Source organism: Corapipo altera, unplaced genomic scaffold (assembly GCF_003945725.1).
Source record: "Corapipo altera isolate COAL_440 unplaced genomic scaffold, ASM394572v1 0, whole genome shotgun sequence".
In the NCBI taxonomy this organism is placed as follows: Eukaryota; Metazoa; Chordata; class Aves; order Passeriformes; family Pipridae; genus Corapipo; species Corapipo altera.
Window position 1 is genome coordinate 8,046,871 of NW_020884872.1, and position 20,883 is coordinate 8,067,753.

General features: G+C 36.4%; 1 protein-coding gene across 1 annotated transcript in view; it reads left to right on the plus strand.

Moving 5' to 3' along the window:
* The window catches only part of RPGR (retinitis pigmentosa GTPase regulator), a 54,790-nt gene that overhangs the window by 16,954 nt on the left and 16,953 nt on the right, over window positions 1–20,883 (plus strand). The window contains exons 7-15 of the mRNA XM_027640178.1: window positions 3,880–4,038; window positions 11,824–11,979; window positions 12,523–12,647; window positions 13,720–13,902; window positions 14,796–14,961; window positions 16,273–16,379; window positions 18,078–18,143; window positions 19,166–20,710; window positions 20,768–20,872. Of these exons, the coding sequence (XP_027495979.1) occupies window positions 3,880–4,038; window positions 11,824–11,979; window positions 12,523–12,647; window positions 13,720–13,902; window positions 14,796–14,961; window positions 16,273–16,379; window positions 18,078–18,143; window positions 19,166–20,710; window positions 20,768–20,872 (2,612 nt within the window). The remainder of the gene's footprint in view (window positions 1–3,879; window positions 4,039–11,823; window positions 11,980–12,522; window positions 12,648–13,719; window positions 13,903–14,795; window positions 14,962–16,272; window positions 16,380–18,077; window positions 18,144–19,165; window positions 20,711–20,767; window positions 20,873–20,883) is intronic.

Here is a 20,883-nt window from a genome sequence, read left to right on the forward strand (position 1 = left end):
ATAAGAGACTATTGAGTGAAAAAAAAGTGGTAAAGTATGGATTCCAGCTTTTTTTTTTAATAAACTAAAATTGTTATTTCTTTGAAACAGGTGGTTTTAAAAAGATTTTTTAGTAGGGTTTTGTCTTTAGGGTGTTTATATGCTGTTAAGTGCAGTGCAATGTCACTTATTTAGTAGTTCCAAGAAGGTTGATCACCTTTCTCACTTCTGCTTCCTTAGAAGGCCTTCTTTTCAGACAGTAATTCAGCTACTGAATATGTCAGCCACCTGGATTCTATCATGTACACATGGACCTCACTGGTGCCAAAGTAGTTGTAGAATACAAGAACAGAATATATTCTGAGTATTTTTAATAAAAAAACACTCCTGAAATTTAGAAACTTATACTCATTTCCATATGCAAATTATGAAAGAGTTCATTTTTGAAAGATGATTGTTCGCTTTCTTTCCCTCTTCTTTGCCTTCTTTAAAGAGTTCCACTGAAAACAAGTTTTTATTGCTTCCAGCCCTCTTCAGGACTTTTTCACAGTATGTTTCCTTTCTCTTTGCAGACTTAGGATGCTGGGTCCCAGTATTTGAGTTATGTCTCAAACAAAGCAACATAGAAACAAAGAGCTGGAAGAGTGTAGCAACGATTTTGAGCCCTTTCACAGATCCTTACTTGATGTACCTTTGACCATACTCAGGAGGGACAGTTTTTCAGGAAGCATTAAGCTTGGCATGCACGTGGAGCTCATTTGTCCACTGGAGGAGATGGAGAGCAGGAAAAGCAAATGTATCTAAACCACTGCTCTGGTGTCTACAGCAGAATTAGATTTGTGGAGCCAGAAAGGAGCTGAATATATTCTTATATCTTCTAGTGTTTCCCCTGCCTGAGTTCTTACTGTAATCAAGGTCAAGATAAATTCTCTTTGAAAAGATGTCTTTTCATAGAGACCTTTGCAGTTGCCATTAATTCCTTTCTTAATATATTTTGTCATTATTTCTAAGGACTGGTTGTAAAGACCATTCATCCCACAAACACTTCTGCACTCTGAATTTCAGTGTCTGAGATGGTTGTAACCAGTTTGGTTTTGAAAAAAATAGTTCTTTTTCTTCCTCATTTATTCAAGGGATCATAGAGTGATCCAACTCTTTTGTCCACTGTCCTCATTTACCACCAGCCAGGTCTCCTATCTGCTCTCATCTGCAGGATGCACATTCGCCTTTGGGAGACATTTTCCATTTGCTTGCCCATTTCCTTGACATGCTCCTGGGACCTAAAGTTTAGTGATACAGAAAATGTGCCACGTTATGGAAAGTTCAACACCTGAGAATGTGACTCATATGAGAGAAGAAAATTAAATAACCAGGCTCTGTTGTGAACATAATGTCCTTAAAATGCAGGTGTACTGCACACAGTACATCATGTCCTTAGCATGCAGATTTACTGCACACATGCTGCACTCAAAATTTATCTGGGTTTGACTGGATTCTTTTTATGCTTGATTGCTATTTTTCATAGCTTTTAGACCACTATTTGCCTTAAAGGGATGCGTAATGCATTCAAAAATTGCTTTAGTAAATGGTTTTATCTTTGTTAGCTGGATTATTAAGTTGAAAAAATGTAATAAACTTGATTAGTTTGGGAAGTCAATGGAAGCTGGGCCATTTGAATCTCTAATCCTATTAATTAGATTGTGATTGGATTAATTTTTTCAGTGCAGTAGTGTTTAAAAAGAACTGCTGGTCTCTTCAAAGAGAACTTCATAAGTAGTTATCTCCCAAGTGCTTTTGGGGGTTTATCAACTCATTTCTAAAAATATAAGGCTGATCTAAGAGTATTAAAACAATATTCACCTTCCAAAAAATACAGGTTCTTTTTGTTGTTGGGTTTTTTCCATTTTTTTCACTTAGAATCCCTAATAAAATCTCTTTGTCAGCAGAATGCTTTGGTTACAGAAAACCACACATTGCAGTTGTTTTTTTCTCTTTTTAATTGGGCTGCTGTTTTAGAACAGAAAATTGATGCTGCTGCAAATAACTGCAAAGTGTCAGCTTGTTCAGAGTATTTCTGCACATAGATATAAGAAAAAAGATCAGAATTAAAACAGGAAATCAAACTGAACAGAAAAGCTTAAACACAGTTCATTCTTATTCTTAAAGAACACAGACAGATTGAAATGACTGCAAAGCAACTCTTATAAAAAAACTGTAGAAGAATGTAAGAAAGCCTCGAGAAGAGACAACTGAGAGGGGACCTCATCAATGTCTATAAATAGCTAGAGGGGGGATGTCAGAGGATGGACCAGGCTCTGCTCAGTGGTGCCCAGCAACAGGACAAGAGATAATGGGCAGAAACTGATGCCCAGGAAGTTCCACCTGAACATGAGGAAGAACTTCTTTGCTGTGCAGTGACCGAGCACTGGAACAGGTTGCCCAGAGAGGGTGTGGAGTCTCCCTCACTGGAGATATTCCAGAACCATCTGGACACAATCCTGTGCCATGTGCTCTGGGATGACCCTGCTTGAGCAGGGAGGTGGGATCAGATGACCCACTGTGGTCCCTCCCAACCTGACCCATTCTATGGTTCTGTGATTCTGTGAAAGGTACTTCTCCACAGACACATGCAGGTAACCCAAGTGTTAGAATATTATTGGGCTAGTTTGTGTGTGCAGGAAAGAAAATGTCAGAATTATAGAAAAAAATAAGGACTACTGGGAGGATGAAGTTACACCTCTGGTCATGAGAGTTAGGAAATACAGCTGCTGTCCTGTTTCATTGCATTGCTGAAGACAATGGATCTCTGTGAATAGATTGTGGGTCGCTATTCAATAGCCTGAGTCCCATCAAACCTTGTAGAAAGCTTGACATTGAGTAAGATCTCATTAATCTCATTCCCTGAGTGCCTCCCTATGCAGTTAGAACATTCTGTAAAGGTAGTAAGTCCAGTTGCCAGCCTTAGTGGCCCAGAACCATGGTACTTAAAGAATCTTTTCTGTTGTGAGAGGCAGAAGTGATCTTGGAAAATATAGAAACCATATAAACCACTGTCCTAGTTTAACTCCAGCAACTAGGCACCACACATGCACTCACTCACTGTTCTCCACCAGCAGGATCAGGCAGAGAATCAGAAGAGTAAAAGTGAAAAAAAAACACTTGTGGGTTGAGATAAAGACAGTTTAACAGGTAAAACAATAGCGGTGTCTGCCAGCAAAGCAAAACAAGGAGTTCATTGACTTCTTCCCATGGGCAGGCAGGTGTTCAGCCATCTCCAGGACAGCATGGCTCCATCACAGGTAACAGTGACTTGGGAAGACAAACACCATCATTCCATATGCCCAGATTAGAAACAAGTTATTTAAACTTAATTCTGCTGGAGTTATTGCTATGGAATCACTGCCATATTTCTGTGGTTGGATGTACAGTTCTTTTCTTACTGTCCAAACCACACACAGTTTCATGTCATTTACTGTGATTTCTTTATATCTTACAAGAAGAAAGCATCAAAATTCCATGCAAAATTATTTTTTGTTTCCATTCCAAATTATTTTCTGTTGTAATTCAGATTCTTATAAGCAACTTCAGTTGATGTAAATACTGGTTTCAGAGGGAATTGTAACCTCTCAGAAGCAGGATGTATATGATTTTGGTTTTCCCTTGGCTACATTTCTTGCAGGCTCAGTATTGTCATTCTGATCTTGGAGGGAGCTAAAACCTAGCACTTTCATGTCCCATCAAAGCAGAGTGCTTTGCACATCTGTTTGGGCATTATACAAGTATTTTCAATTATCCTGTAATGACTTTTCTGACAGTGATTTGTGTCTGCAGCAGTCTTGACAACTCATCCTTGCTTCTGAGTGCACGCTGGAAACCACACCATGTTCCATATTTTCACAGGAGATGGTGAGCTCTATACTTTTGGAGAACCTGCAAATGGTAAACTGGGATTATTGCCTGAACAGCTGAAGAACAATAGAGTTCCACAGCCTGTACTGGGAATTATGGAAAAAGTTAATAAGGTTGCTTGTGGTGGAGAGCACACAGTGGTGCTGACAGGTATGTAATTTAACTGGCTTTTTTTTTTTCTGCCCTATAACTTAGTCTTAAATTTAATTTACTTTAAAGAATTTGCTTCCCACTGACATTGAGTGTAAATGGGATCCTGGTTGATACCACTGGTGACACGACTTGTGTGACCTTGCCTTTATCAAGCAAGTTGCCATATGACAGTATAAATGATGTATAGCGTTGTTTTACTTATAAGAAAATCCTATAAGAGCTCAAATGACCAAAAGGAGTAATTTTCCAGGGATGAGATTTGCACAGCATGCTAAACCTGTTCAATTCCACACAGCTTGGGATTCCCAGCATCTGAAGGGATAGAAGGTTATTGATGCTATCTTGGTTTTTTTTCTTTTTTTTTTATAGTCTTAGCTCCAATAAATAGCATTTAAGAGAACTTTACCTAGTCTGAGTGCCTCTCAGAATTGTAATAAGCCAGCACCTCCTAGCGCAACACAGATGATTAATGCTTTTTTCCTCTGAGGAGCTTGAAAGTGGTATTGCAGTGAGGGGGGAAATTTTAGAGGAAAGGTTCCATTCTGTAGTAAATTGAAATTACCTTGAATATTTAGTAAAGTACTTAGGAAGTCACTTTTCAAGTAGCTTCAGTAAGTACTGGACACCTAAGTGAATTAAATATCTCTTCTTGTGATACGGATTTTTCCTGTGCCTTTCAGAAGAATCTTTAGCACACATATAAAACTAGTATAGATATAGACATTTGACATATCATACAAGTCATGAAAATCAGCAAATACAACTGTTACATAATAGTTCACAGGGCCATATATATAGTACTTGGAAGATGGTGTATGTCACTGAACTGTTAAATAGTTGTCTGCCAGCAGTGACTCAGCTTTTCCAAGAGATATGTGCAAAGTATTGCTGGCTCTTTATTTCCACAAGTTCTATCCTGAACTATAGTGGTAGAGAAGCTGGAAAGGTAAGTTTTACTTTGCCCACAGATGGTTTGAAAAATATCAACTTTGGCTTGTAATGAATATAATATCTGTAAGGCTGTATAGCCTGTAATTGTTCTCCTACCAAAATACAAAAGCTATAAAACCAAGTTGGATGTATAGTTATCAGTCCCTAAATCTGTATTCTGAAAAGTCTACATATTCTCTTGTCAATCTTGTGACATACCTTTAAGATTATGTAACTAAAATTTCTAAAATATAAACTGAAAATCTAACTGAGGGGGATTGCAAGTAATATTATGTGGTATTGTACTGTAAGCCATTGGAGAGAGTAAAGGGTGGAAGTGAAATGCTGGGAAAGGCTGTGTGTAATGATTCAAGCTGAAGATTCTGGGTAGGACAAAATTCCTTTGGGAAAACTATGAAGAGGAAATAGCAGCAGCCAATCCAGGAAATAACGCAAATATATGTCTACATTTCAATGACTTTGTCTCTCATCTTCCACCAACATGCAGTCTTACTCTGGCAGTATTCTGTGTCATAAAATAAATTTCTTTACATAAAATCAGATTATCATTATTAGCAAAAGAATTGCCATAAATTGGAGGCCAACAAATGTGTAAATCATAGCACTATTTTATGTGTTACAAAATGAAGTTCTGCAGAAAGAATTTGATTATCATTATTGATTGTTTTTTAACCATAAATCTGAGTTCAAACAATAGATATTTCATTCTAATGATATTTCATGTGATAAAAATTCATCATAACAAACAACTGTTACAGAGATTTAGTAGAAAGATGAAGACCTGGATGCCATCATCATTACAGTGAAATCTGTACAAGAGCTAGAACAGAGAGGCAAAATATAAATGCCAAAAAACCAAAAGCAGTAGAAGAACATACCACAGTAAGGTATTTTCATATTAATACATAATAATGTAAGCCAGTGTTTTAGTATGTAAGATTTAGTTGCTTATGGAAATAGATTTTGTTGTAGAAGGCAAATAAGAAATTCAGTGCTGGCTTAGCTGTCAGTTGATGGTCAAAGTGTTGAGTGCCAGAAGATCTAGTTGAGTCACTGAAAGAGGAAAACTGTACCCTCCAGCAAAATACATTTCCTAAAGATTAATAGTAGTTGTGATAAGAGTGAAAAGTCAGATAGTTGGTTTTTTAATGTGATTCAGCTGTTATTAAATAGGTTACAGCTGTGAACTTCTACCTAGGACACTTTGAGTGAAAGAATAGAGGATAGTGGAAATACTGTCTCGAGTGAAAAATACTTCGTCAGCAGTGTTAACATACAGAAATTTTTCTGTCTCAAAGCAAAATTTGGGAAAAAAATGTGAAAAAGGATAGGTATGGACAATAATAATTTTGAAAGTGAGTATGACATACATAGATTATAGTTTTAGCACCAGAAACCTAACTTGAAATTACATCTTGACATAAAGTGGTGTGACTACAAATTGAGAATTCTGATGATATATCTTTAAAGAGGAGCAGAAGCACTTATACCTGGTTTAAGCTCATTTTCATAGTTAAGAAATCAGTACAATTTTGAAGAAATTCTTAACTTTATGTGTCATCTTCCATGAAAATAGGTGTTGCTTGGTTTAGGAATACAACATAACACAATAGTGTTATGTCTCATCTTTTCAGGGTCTTTCCAGTTTTTAAGAATGTGGCATTTCACTCTAAAAAAATAAGAAGTGAGTGTCTGACTATTGACTATTCCCCAGCTTCCTCTATCTCATTTAACATAGCAAAAGGATAGGAGGAAGTGTCACGTGGAGATGCTGTTGCACGTCTTGGCTCATTTCTTGCCATCCTTTCTACTTAGGGTTTATCAAATTAGAAGAAATCATAATCCAGTTATCTTACAGACTACAAGGCAAGTTTCTTCCTGACTCTCATGTGTAATTAGTCTATTCCAAAGCACTTCATTTGATTTCTTTTTTATGACTTATCTATACTACTGGCAATTTTGTATGGTAAAAACTACTGGTATCTGGGTTATTAAATGAATCTACTGTTTGGCATCTCTCCAACAAGAATCAGAGTAAGTGGTAGAACATACATATTAAAGTAATTCCTTTTTTTTCCCTCTGAAATTCCAAAATAGGAACCTCAATTATTTTTCCCAGAGAACAAGAATTAAATTGTTGAGAGTAATTATTTGGAAAAAAACCCAACTTTTTAAAGATAAATTTTTAGAAATATTGGATATGGCATTGGAAGCTATCTTCTTTACAAGCCTTAGTGTTACTTCTGCCTTTAATATTTGCAGTTGTTCCAGAGAAGCAACAGAACAGCAGTTAAAAATTCTAGCATGCAAAAGCTTTCTCTCCCTGAGGCAGCACAAACCTATGCATTTCATGGCAGTCAGTCAGCCAGTCCAAGGAGATCATATCCTCATCCCACAGGAGTTCTCTCAGAGACTGAAATAAATGCACCCACTACCCCAATGCTTGCAGCTGCTTCCTACTGAAAATGAAAGCTGTTGCTGTCATCACTCTCAAAAGAAATATGAGAGAGCAGCAATCACAATTTGTGTACTTTTTCAGTAAAATGTTTTAACAGGATAATAATAAATGTGAACCTAGACATTGGAGAAGAAGAAACAGATGATTTGGAGTGGCCTTAATATCTTCCAGTTTTTTTCAGGTGACGGCAGATCCTCTGGGAATAATCTTGTCTACAGAAGGATATATTACCTCCTTTCATTCTCTGAAAGGAGGGAAAGCAGAGATAGCTCTTCAAAGGAAAGAGTGAAGTAGTCCTTGGAGAATAGAATGTTTGACACAACAATACAGCACATTAATGCATTAGTATGTAAAATGTTGGATTTTTCATCTTCTGTCTCAGGGTCTTTTACAAAGAAAGCCATGACACCCGTTTTAAAGAGGATAAAAAGGATGAAAAAGCTCTACCTTTTCCTGACAGAACCCACTGTTCAAACCACATAGGATTATCTAGATTTTTCAGACCATTCTTAAGTCTGTATATTATTTATACTGAAATCCCCAAATCTAATTACTAGCTCCGGTAACACTGAGTATTGTGTTGATAGATGATTTTTTGCAGTAACATTTTTCATTATAAGGTGTTTAAAAATAAAGCTACTATAAGAGTGAATAGCCCATTGACATAATAGTTATAGTAGTGATAATAATAACATTTGGAAATTAATCTCTGTGGAGAGGCCATCAAGATGATCAGAGGGATGGATCACCTCTCCTGTGAGGCAAGGCTGAGAGAATTGAGGTTGTTCAGCCTGGAAAAGAGAAGGCTTTGTGATGATCTAATTGCAGCCTTCCAGTGCCTGAATGGAGCCCACAGGAAAGATAGAGAGGGACTATTTATAAGAGCATGTAGTGACAGGACAAGGGGGAATGGCTTCAAACTGAAAGAGAGTAATTTATATTAGTTATGAGGAAGAAATTCTTCACTGTAAGGGTGGTGAGGCACTGGAACAAATTGCCCAGAGAAATTGTGGATGCCCCATCCCTGGAAGTGTTCAAGGCCAAGCTGGATGGGGCTTGAGACAACCTGGTCTAGTGGAAAGTGTAGGGACACTTTCCTATGGCAGGGAGGGTTAAAACTAGGTGATATTTCAGGTTCCTTCCAACCCAGGCCATCCTGTGATTCCATGATTCCATGATTCTATGATATAAGCACACCTCTCTGCTCTGTTTTAGTTCTGTGGGTTTTTAAACTTTGTCTGTAGCCTTAAATACATAGCAGGGAATACATAATTCTTAAAACCACTCTCAGAGCTCACACAGTTCTTTAAGCAAATGGCATGTTTTAAAAAAAATTATGAAAACTGTATAGATTTTTGCCTAGGACTATTTTATTGATAGTGTCAGTGATCACGGAGATTACAAAATATGCCTGCGAAGTTGGAAGTTAAGCAAATACAGGGAAATACCCCTGTTCTTCCAAAAAAGGGAATGTAGGAAGAAAAGGAGAAGCAGTCCCTGCACTTAGGTGCTGGAGGTCACTTGGAAAAACGATGCCATTGGCTTCTGTGCAAGCTCTGAAACTGTTTCTCTTTTTCTGTCAAGGACCCTCCTATCGGCTCTTGCTGTGAAGACAGCAGTTCCTTCCTCAAGGCAGAGACAGGACTCGTGCTCTCTTCCTGCTGGGTGGTGTTTCTGTGTCTGAGCCTTCCTTGTGATTCCCAGATACCCTGGAGGCATTTCTCGTTCTCCTGTGGCCATATGTCCATCCTCTTCCCTTATACCACTCTGGTGCTGCCTTGACTGTTCCACAGGAAACTGTATCAGCAAAACCCCCCAAATCCTGACACGCTGAGCTGGGCACGGTCACCACATAACGAGGTGTGCAGCACAGTGCAGGAGGGGACTGAAAAAAGAAAATGAAGGGGGATGAAATCTGCCCTTTCACTCTATTACAAACATATCCTTACTGGGACTGAGGACTGTAAAGAGAAATTAATGTGAATCCCTTTGGGATTCATGCTGTAGGCAAATTTATTTACAAATCCAAATTCAGAATGGTGAAATTCACCACTGTCATTTTATCACTAAGTGTGTGATGTTGCTTTGCCATACACTTCTCTTTCCACATATTTTTAAGGACAGTTTGGAGGAGATACCTCATTTCTGCTAAATGATGTTATTACTGATGTGTGACCTCACTGCTGTGCCAGAGCAGTGAATTGCTTAAGAAAGGTGCAAAGTTTTTCTCTTCCTATGCCCTGTTAATTGACTAAGAAGTAAGTTTAGGAGGAGCAACGTTTAGATGCCCCTGATCTGTAAGAGCAGCAGAAGAAATTGTTCTTATAAAAGTGCTCCAGCCTGGCTTGGGATCACCCCTTTCTCCTCATTGTCAGAGAAAGAGAGAAAAGAAAATATTTCCTGCTCTTTCACATTTGAGAATCTCTCCCACTAGACACAAATGCAGAAGACATTGCATGTTTCATACTAGAATTAAAGATATTGTGAAAAAAACCCTCCAACTTCACTCAAAGTAATTATGTTAATCAGATAAAGCCGTATAATTTGGAAATTACAAGATCTGCCAGTTTCCAAAGAAATGTTAAGACAAATGCAATACTTCTAAGCAGAATTTATGGAATCAGCCATCCTGAGGAAGTAATTTGCTGAAATGAAGATGAGACTTCGGTTTGCTTAGAAAAAGCTCCTGTCTTTCACGAGTAGTTTTTTGATTCTGGTGCAGAAAGTCTAAATGTTACAGGAAATTTCTTGTATTACCTTCTAAAGCTCCTGAGAAGGTGTTGCTTTCTTGCACTAGAATCTCCAGCAGAGGGAGCTTTATCATTACATTTAGTGGAAAAAAAAAAAAAAAAAAAAAAAAAAGAGGTTTACTCAATATCCATCATCTACAGTCTGGAAAAAAGTGAGATTGTTGGGGTTTTTTTACAGTGGGAATTCATGACATCTTAATATGGTAAAGTTTTAAAGGAATAGAAAGAGCAAAGCCTTTCCTAGAAAGAACATTTCCATATGTAGTGTTACACTGTTTCATAAAGGTTCTTTTAAAATCGGAAAGTTTAGTACAAGTAAGGGTACTATGGTAGTGATTTGTAACCCGGTCTGTTCTCTGCTTTCTCTTTCCCTGACAGCAGTGAAGGATTAGTTTAAGGGAATGGTACCATGATTAGTTTTTAGTATTTCTCCAGTTTGTGGCTGCTGTGAGAATTGGATTGCACAGTGTAAGTTACTTTTGTGGCACTTAAAGTTATTTTGCTGTTCCAGTGGTCACAAAGAAGTGCTCAGAAAGCAAAGATTCTCTGTTGATTGGTGTTCCACACATTCCTCTCTTGCCTTTGAAAATGGTGGCATTTTTAATCTGATGGCATCTCTACAGCAAAGTGGGCATGTTCTGCACTGAATTCATAACAATGATGTAACAATATCTTTTACTCCCAAGTTCTTTTTACTTAACATAGAATAATTTTTGTCCTTCCCAATCTTTCCTAGGTTTTCTTAATAATTTTTCAAGTACTTTAAATAATAGTTCTCTAGCTTTTCCTTCGTTGCCTACATGCAAAAGAAAAGGGAACAGGGAATAAAATTCCAGGAAAAACTCTCGTTTTTCCAAAAAAACTTCTCTTTTCAAGTATGACCTCATCAAGATTTCCAAGCTTCACAGTCTTCCCCTGTTGTGATGGAATGCCAAGGATGGACACACCAAGAATCTTTATTGCTTTGGAGAAGCTTTTATTCTTTTTCCTGGCACAGACAGACCATTAAACAGACAAAATATAAATGTGGAAAGATGATTATTCTGTCACAAGATAACACAATTATGGTCTTCTCTGTGTTTAGTGCAGGGCTGATTTGGTAGCTGAACAGAATACTTAAACCTCTTTTGTTTCAGTCTCTTCTTACATACAAATTAGTATTGGTTTAAAGAGATCTTGTCTATGAAATTTAGGATCATACAAGGTAAATGAAGGTAAAGAGAAATTAAGATGAGACTATTGCACTTGAAAATGCATGAATATGTAAATATTGTGGTCTTGAATTGATTGCAGTATGTAAATTTCATTAATTTTTTTTAACTGGTAGCTCATGTACCTGTGATCAGTGGGTTATTTTGCAGTTATGTTAGAAAATATATTGCATATTGAACCATTCAAAATTTTCTCTAAATATTTCCTGGTTTTCTTTGTTTTGTTATATGTTGTTATTAATTGATAAATGTAATTGATTAGGGCTAGTGCATTTTTTTAATTGTTTAAACATTGCTTTTTTGATGCTGATGTCAGTTGCCTTCCATTTGGCTAATAGAAAGCCATTTACTATATAAATATATACATGTATATTAGCATGGTTTTTTATTAACTTTACCTGTACAATTTCAGAGACAGATGTCTATACTTTTGGACTTGGACAATATGGGCAGCTGGGCCATGGTACTTTTGTTTTTGAATCTTCGGTGCCGAAGTCTGTGAAACACTTGAAGAAGCATAAAATACGTAACGTTGCATGTGGGGAAAATCACACTGCTGTAATAGCAGGTATGTCAGTGCAAAAATCTGAAATGAACTTCCAGCAACTCGCTATTGTACTGGAAAAGCTTCTGTTACAAAATGAGCAATAGCAGAAGACACGTGCAAATGTACTGGTTCTGAAGGGTACAGGAGCCAGTGAGGAAGCCAGATTTGATAGGAATTCCTGATTCACATCCGTGCTGGGCATGACTCTGTGCCCTGTATCTCCTGGGGAATTATAGCCTCATAAGCATGCCTTGCTTTAACAAATATTCTTGTTTAGAAGCCTTTGTTTTTCTATACTGTTTAAATCTTATTATTTTGTTAGTTTGTTTTTTTTTTTTTTTACAAATTGTCTAGACTAACTTGCATCTCAGACAGTCCTTTGTCTGAAAATATGCATATGTTTTAAAATCATATTCATCTGCTGAAATTCTAAAAATAATTGTTCAGGTTTTGGTTTTGGAAGAAAAATATTTCTTACTTTCATGGCCTGTTATTTTGTTTGCAATGGTTCTGTCCTGGTTTTGTATTGTATCTTGGTTATAACATCCTTTTTTCCACATACAGAGAATGGCCTCATGTTTACTTTTGGAGATGGACGACATGGCAAGCTGGGCTTTGGAGAAGAGAGTTTTACAAACCTGTTTGATCCCACTCTGTGTTATAATTTCTTGAAGTTCACAGTGCTTTTGGTAAAACTTTTGTTCATGCTTCTCAGACACCTTTTTATGAAACACATTATTAATGAGAATTGAAATCTTATTATAGAATTACTTATTTCTTTAATATTTAATTAGTTGACCACATAAATTGAAAGAAAAAGGAAATTATATATACTTACCTGTTTAGAATTTCTTTGGTTCGAACTACACATATAGACTCTTTTTTAGGGTTTTATTCAGTAGTCTTGTGCTATAGGGATTTGGTCTATAGAGCTGTGGTAGCCTATAAAATGAAATATTTATTACTCTTAGATTGTTGGAATAGGGGGAAATTGATATCTTTTGTGAAAACACCAGAGTGTTACCTTTTCAATTGTGGCAATTTTTTGTTCAGTGGGATGTTTTTAAATATTTGAGAATATTTGAGGTTTTGCTTTTTAGAATCCAAATGGGGTGAGAAAGCAGGAATACTCTTTCATTTTAAGGGAATTGTTTTTGTCTATTTTTTGAGGTGCAGAAGAAATAAACGTCTCAGAATTGTCGGCTTCAAAAATGCTAACAAAACTTTGAGCAAAATTTGGGACTAAAATCTGTTTATCTTCTGTTTGTTTACTGGAAATAGAGTTTAAGGAAGTCTAATCAGAAGTGAAGTTTTTAAACTTTTTAAAAAGTGAAACCACTGATCTTTATGTAATAATACTACATATATTGGAGAGATTATGATTTGCTTTACATTTTGTTGATTTTGTGATAAAACAACTAGATTTGTGTAACTGAAACTATCAGTGTTGACCACATTTGACTTGTATCAAAATAATTAGCTCAAATCTCTCAAAAATCAGTGGAAATGTCTGTCTATTGTTCTGTTCAATACAAATATATTGTATTTAGCTAAGAATAAGTGAAGATAGATCACTAGTCATTAATAAACATAATTAAGTAGTTTTATTTTGCTGATGTAATTAGGAGCAAAATTTGAAGCAATTTGGTAGTCTTACCTTTATTACATTTTTCTTGCAATCCAAGCCCCTTGAGATGATTATAAGAAAATACCATCCTTGCATTGATACTTGAAATAATCAGACCCTTTTTTGAGCTGCAGGTTGCTTGTGGTGGTTGTCACATGCTAGTTTTTGCTGCTCCGAGACCTAAAGGATCTGAAGAAATACTCTTAGAAGATTTATATGAGAATCCTTTGACTGCTACTATCCCTAAAATGAGTGGGGACTTTGTACTGGCAGACACTTTACAACTGTCAGCAGCACGAATGCGACGTCGGGAGAGGGTAAATCCAGAGCTGTTTAGAGCTGCCATACTTCTTTTAGGAAACAAAATCACTTTTAAAGCTAAAAATCACAGCATATACCCAGCAGATAAATACATCTTCTTAAGATAAGTGTTTAAGTTTAATGTATAAAAAGAAAAATTAATATTTACTCTGATCCCAAAAGCTGATGCAGGAAAAAAAAGAGGTATTGGTCAGATTTTCCTTGTTTATTTCTGGGAAAAAAATTCAAATTGGGTTTGCAAAATAGACTTCTTCTTTTGCATTTTTAAAAATATCTTATATTTTTAAATGGTGCCAAGAACCCAACTCTTTTGTTGTTCCCTTTGAGTCCTTGAATATATTAAACAAGTTCATAGTTTATAAAATATATAAGGAGAACATTTCACAATCAGCTTAAAATATCCCTAAATCCTGTAGCTACTTAAAATAGTAGTTTTTTCCCCTTTGTCTCCACTACACATTCCATGTGATTTCTTTAAGTAGCATGATGAGTTGGATTATTTTACTTACATTTCTGAAAACTAACTCTACCAAAACCTGCATTTATTTTGTAAAAATGTATTGATGTTGTGGGTTAAATATCTCAGTGTTATTTGAGAGAGTAGTTTTTCATTTTAAATAGAAATCTTAAATAGAAGTTCTTTTTGCCCTTTGTCTATATTTTAAGACTGCTTGAAATTATTGTGTAGAAACAATCTAAAAAATTCCTTCTATATCCACTTTTTAGCACTCTAAATAATTAAAATATTGAAGATAGTTTTTTCTGCTTTGTGTAAAAGTTCAGCATAGTATCATCGACTAAAAGAAAATACTACTATTTAATATGAGAAATTGCTTACATTTTGTTCTTCTACCCTTATTCTCAGTATATTTTTTTTGGTCTTCTAAAGGAAAGGTCACCAGAACAGTTTATTCGAATGGCACGAACTCTGCCTCCACTGGGAGAAAGCTTCTTAAAATCTTCATTGCCTGTGACAAGCAGCACTACCCCATTCGGTTTTTCTGCAACAAGTCTTCCTAAAGCTGAATCTGTGGCAGATGGAGACAGTGAAAAAGGTGAAGTGTCCCCACATCTTGCTGCTGTTTTCTGATAAGTATGGTTTAGCTCTCATCGTTCATAAATGATGCTCAGTTTGCATATGAAAGGAAGTTTAAGTTCAGTCTTATCTCAGGAGTGTCTGGCAGCATACAGAAAGCTGAGAAATGCAGACAAGAAATTGCCTCACACTGTTCATGTTTGGAAAACATGCATAAAGATTTAGGGGAGGCTTGAGTGAAAGAAAAAACATCTTCTGAATTGCACCCGTGGTTCCTTAAGCCTTTAGAAATAAGACTTCACAAAAAAAGACTGTAAGAACATTAGCTGCTCTCCATTTTCGCCAAAAAAACCTGTTAGGAACAATGGTAGAGACAGCAAGGTCTATAAGAGAACTTGGATAAGAGAAGAGGTATACTAATTCTTACAGGACCTTTCTTCTTTACTTGGAAATGCAAAATTCTCTATTAGCTAAGATAATAAGGATTTATAATATTCTAGCTAATGCAAAAGCCTGGATAACCATAATACTGATACAGCACTGGACTTTTGCACAGATTCTCTAGAGCAGTTCTGGACTTATCTGGGTTCCTGGGCATGTGTGATTTCCTTGGAGAAGCAGCGCTGAAGAGTGCAGAATGCAGTGCTTCTCTGTAAAGGTTAGCCCAGATTTATTGGACAGTCAAATCTAATTTGAAAGTAATTAATTCAGTTAAAATTAAGATGATTATTTGTAAAGCAACCAGCATTTCCATTAGCATTTCTCATTCTAGGAAAGCAATGCAGTGAAATTTGAATTACCTTTAGAGTCTTCCTAGGCCTAAAACCTCAGGTTTTGTGCTGTATGGAATAGTCTTATACCTGATGGACTTGAGGTGAACCTGAAAATGACATAGGAACATTTTTATGATGCTGCATTGGAGTTAAACTCACTGTCTCTCCATCCATTGCATGGGTAATGTGCAATGTACATAACATGACTGCAGCTAATTTGGTCTAGTTGTTACACTGTTATTAAAAAGATCATCCAAAAGAATCTATGTCACATGTAATATTTATTCTTTGAAAGCCTGCAGAAATGGTCAGAGATCTACAGTGCACTGAGTCTAGATTGCTGGTTTCAGTATTAATCTCTAATGTTAATACTGATGAAAAGGAGATGGAAGTGTTTCTTCTATGTCTTAGGATGGGGGAATGAGGAATCTCAGTACTTCAGTTCTATGTCAGAAAATTAGAAATAATCTCTATTTTATAAGAGTGGGGTGTTTTGTTTGCTATATATTACTTCTTCCTATGGAATTTGTTTATTTATTTATTTCCCCCTATTGTAGAAAATGATCATCAAAAGGGTAAACCTGGGGAAGTCTCTGCAGAAGAAGATTCAGATGATGACAGTACTGACAGAAACCTTGGAGATACAACTGACATCCTAAACATGGTAATATATTCCAATAATGAAGCTGTAATTCAATTATTTTTTATGCAGAGGAAGGCAAAGAAACTAAATCATGTTTCAGGTCCTAGTACAGAACTCCTGACTAGCCCAGAATGTCCTATGTGACATGAAGAAATACTGAAAGTAAAATGGGCATGTATTTCATATCATCATTATCCAATGCTGAAATATGTTATAATTTCCCAGGTAGTGTTGTAGGATGAGATTAAAGCAGTCCAAGTAATGCAGCCCCTCCCCACACTTTAGCTCTGGCAATCAGAAAGAAAAGGAAAAGCATACTGGATACCACATGGTATCTGAACTTGATTTTCCTAATGATTTCCAAGAGAGAATTTCAGGAAATGAAGCAGAAGAGCTGTCTTTTCCTGTTTCCAGAAGAGGTTTAGTACAGGTGGAGCATATTAAAGAGAAGACCGAAATGCAGACATTTTGATTATTTGGTGATCCTCAAGCTTATTCCTGCATCTTTTATTTAAAAAACATGTTCACCTTATCACTTCTACACTTTTTCAAAACAATTTTGTTTACTCTGCAGAAAGGACATGTCCAGGCCTTAATGCAGTGCACTGGAAAGAGAGTTGGGTTTTGTCTTTTTTTAGGCTTTGGTGGAATGGAAACTCTCTGTGGATTCAGCTCTGAATATGTTGTCAATTATGCTGGAGGGATTGCACATTTTACAGGAATTATTATTTGCTTGTACTTAAAAGTACTTAATTTAACAGTCTGTTTGCACATACCATTTATTTCACAGTTATAAAACTTGATTTACAAGAAAAAAAATGTTTTCAGACACAATGCACAGCATGGCCTTATTTACATATTGCACAGTTTATGAGCTAGACTTCCTTCTCCTTTTAGGTTTTGTACTTATTGTGAATCAATTTTAAAACATTTGTCAGAATGAAACAGTAGATTTGAAAAAAAGCCCATCAGGCAAACTTGTCCAAATGCAAAATAAAATGATTGCTCTTCTTAAATCTAAATGCAAATAACCTGATACAGCATAGTTGCCTCAATTTTTCTAGACTGTGGCAACATATATCTCATTGATGAGTGTGACAGGTGGAGGAAAACCTTTAATGTCACATTGATGATATGAATTCTGAAACCAGAACTGTGTTGAAAAAGAATATGGTGACTAAGCCATAAGCAGTTAACAAAGAACATTATCTGGTCATTTGGAATGTATGGGAAAGGATGACCAAAATCTCACTACACATGCCCACCTAGTAATATTCTACATTGCCTTGCCTTTTAGGTTTTTGCTTTATGTAGAAGAGAGATTCCAAGGAAAATTTCTGATGTGTAAGGTTTCTTTGAACACATTCTTTCAAGGCTGTGGTATCAAACTAGATGTTGAGTTGAAGGTTGCGATGATCAGGTGTCATATTTGTAGCCTCAACTTTGTGGCGGATGGAAGGTGGATCTCAAATGTGCTTGTGGACTGTAAGAAAGGGCTTTCAGCCTCTACAGACCATCTAGGCTGGTTACCACTCTATAAGCAGTAAATGAGGAAGTGGAAGTGAAATAGGAGAGTTTAATGATCATACAGATTTGTCTCAACCTAACTGCAATAATATGAAAATGTTCATGAAATAGCTCTGTGTAGTAGAACTGGGCTTTGATGCTGCTTTCCCTGTTAGTTATATTTATTTTTTAATAAAGATCTTATTTTTGCAGACACATGCAATGAAATTGAATCCCAGTGATTGGTCCATAGAATTATCACCACTTCAGAAACAGAAGGTACTGTAACTAATTATAAACATGTATACTTGTACTGATGTTCAAAAAATCTGCAATTCTTGTGTTATCCTAGTACTTCATTGTTTTTGCAAGGCAAAAAAACCAGGCAAATTTTATAGGCCTCCTCTTGCAAATTTTCTGAATATCCAGTTCTAAGATGAAATTCTAAGAAGCTGACTGAAGTCAGAATTTGTGCAGGCACATAGAACTCCCCATATCCAGTGGGGTTTGAGATGAGAGTATATAATGTTTCACCAGTTTAAGGAGCAAGAGACTATCATATACACATTTCATATACATACATTTGTACTGGTTTGTTGGTACAAAAAGATTTCAATTGACTTTTGGGACGTACTGTAAGTAAAAACTTTACTGACAGGTATTCACCATAGATTATATTTAAAGGAGCAAAATTACTGGTTTTAATCATGAAGTTAAAATACTTTGTATTACCTTCTTGTTTCACTCCTAAAGTGATCCTAGCTTTTTGGCATTTTGTTATATTTCTTTATCATTTTATTTTAGATTTTAAAAATTATTCCGCAAAATTTGTTAAATAAGTGTAAAATTTAAAGCAGAAAGGCAACAGATTTTCAAACTTCTTAGAAAGAGCATAGCAGTGAGTGCATCAGAAGATTTTCCAGGGGGGATGTGGAGGAAGGTGTAAGAGAACTGTACTTATTTCCTTCTGTTTGCAACAACCTCATACATTGCATCTGCTTTGGCTCATGGGATGTGGTACTGGATGCACAGTCCTTCCTGCATTCCCTTGCAGTGCTGGGTTAGTGAGAAAGGTGTAGTAGCACATTAATCATTAACAGAGTGTTACGTTCTTCTCATATATGCACTGGTGAATTCATTTCATGTGAAATATTCTACTTTTTATGCTACCTTTTAATCCCCTTCCACAAATTGTTTCTTTTCTTGTTCAGATGCTTTTCTAACCTTTTTCTTTTGCTGTCATTTGTCTTTAATGCTTTTTTTTTCTTTCTTTTTAATTTTCTGCTTCTCGTGTGGAATAGAAGAACAATAAAAATGTGAAACTGAAAAGAGATGGTAAGGGTGGGCTGAAAAACAAGGATTCTGATTTCACAAAGGAGGCCTCAAAATTAGACTCTGGCTCTTTACAAAAACAGTCCTCACTTTCAGAGTCACCAGGACAAGATTTAGAAAAGAGTAGTGCCTTTGTAGGAAAGTCTGTGGCCAAAAAAAAGCCAACAAAAGCTAAACTTGAGAATACACAAAGTGTTAGTACTTTGAAGAGGGGTGTTCAACAAATGACTGGGGACAAAAGCAGATTAGTGAAAAAGCAAGAAGAATATGTGGAAAATCCTGAATTTTTCAGAGAGGATGTAGCTTATAATCTTCCAACTGAAAATCAAATTCTGTCTGAAAAACCAAATTCTTCCGATAAAAAATCAAAAGCTGTTAAATCTAAGCAATCACTTAAAATACAGGTACTTCCTTCTGCATCCAGGGATCACCCCCAGACTGATGATTCCTTAGTTGTAGAAAAATACAATCTCGTTCAAAAGCAAGAAAGTCGAGAAGCAATAAAAAGTCAAAACAAAATAAAGGATGTTGCTGAAAAATCTGAGAAGTGTGAAAGAACGCACGTCAAAGGAGAAGAAAGTAGTGCAGAGAAGAAAGAGAAGATAGGGTTTAAAATATCTGTAACTATGTCATCGTCTTCAACTGAGGAAAGTAGTTACGATCTTGAAAAGTATGTGCTTAAGCGTAGGAAAAAAGGAGAGGACTACAATGAAGGCAGAGACATCCAGAAGGGAAGGAGAACAGTAGAAAACGTGGAAGATTTGGACTTAGATAAAGAGGACAGTGAGATTGAGGAGATGCAAATTAGAAACAATGAGAAAGAATGTGTAGAAGAGACTGATTTAAAAAGCCAGAATGAGGAAGAAACAAACTCTGATGCTAAATCTGATGAAGGTGGGCAATTAGAAATTAAGAATGGGGAGGATTCTGATCAAGAGCAGGAGGGTGAAGGTAGTGAAAAGGGTGAAAGTGAAAAAGAAAAATTAGATGAAACAATTGACAGTGAAGGTAAACTAGGGGAGGAAGAAGAAGACAGTGAGTATGAGAAATGTAGAGATGAAGTTTCAGTAGAAAAAGATAAAGATGAGGAGGAAAATGATAATGAGGAAGAAAATGAAGGAGAGGAGTCACAGGCTGAGAGAGACAATGAGAATGAGGGTGCAGAGGAGATTGAAGATGTTAATCAGGAAGATGGAAAAGATCAAGGAGATGAGCAAGGCAGGCTGATTAAGGAAGAAGAAATGCTGAGTGAGGGAGAAAAGGAGGATATGGAGAAGTATGCAAAAGAGGAAGGCACTGAAAAAGAAAAGGAGGAAGAGGTTAAAAGTGAGGGAAGAAATGAGAGTGAGGAAGGAGGTGAACATAGAGTGGGGGAGGAAGAAAAAGAGACAGAGGCAGAAGAGGAAGAAGAAGATGAGAAGGAAGATGAAGAAGAAAATAAAGAAAGGGAGAAAGAAAAAGACAAAGAGGGTGAAGAGGAGTTAAGAGAACCATTGGCAGGGAAGGAAGAAGATGTATCTGAAGAAGAACAGGAAGAAGAAGAAAATATGAGGACTAAGAAGGTGGAGGAGGATGGAGTGGAAGAAGGAGAAGAGGGAGAGGGGGATGATGAAGTGGAACAGGAAAGAAAAGATGAGGAGAAAGAAGGAACAGAGGCAGAAGGGGAGGAGGATGGAGTGGAAGAAGA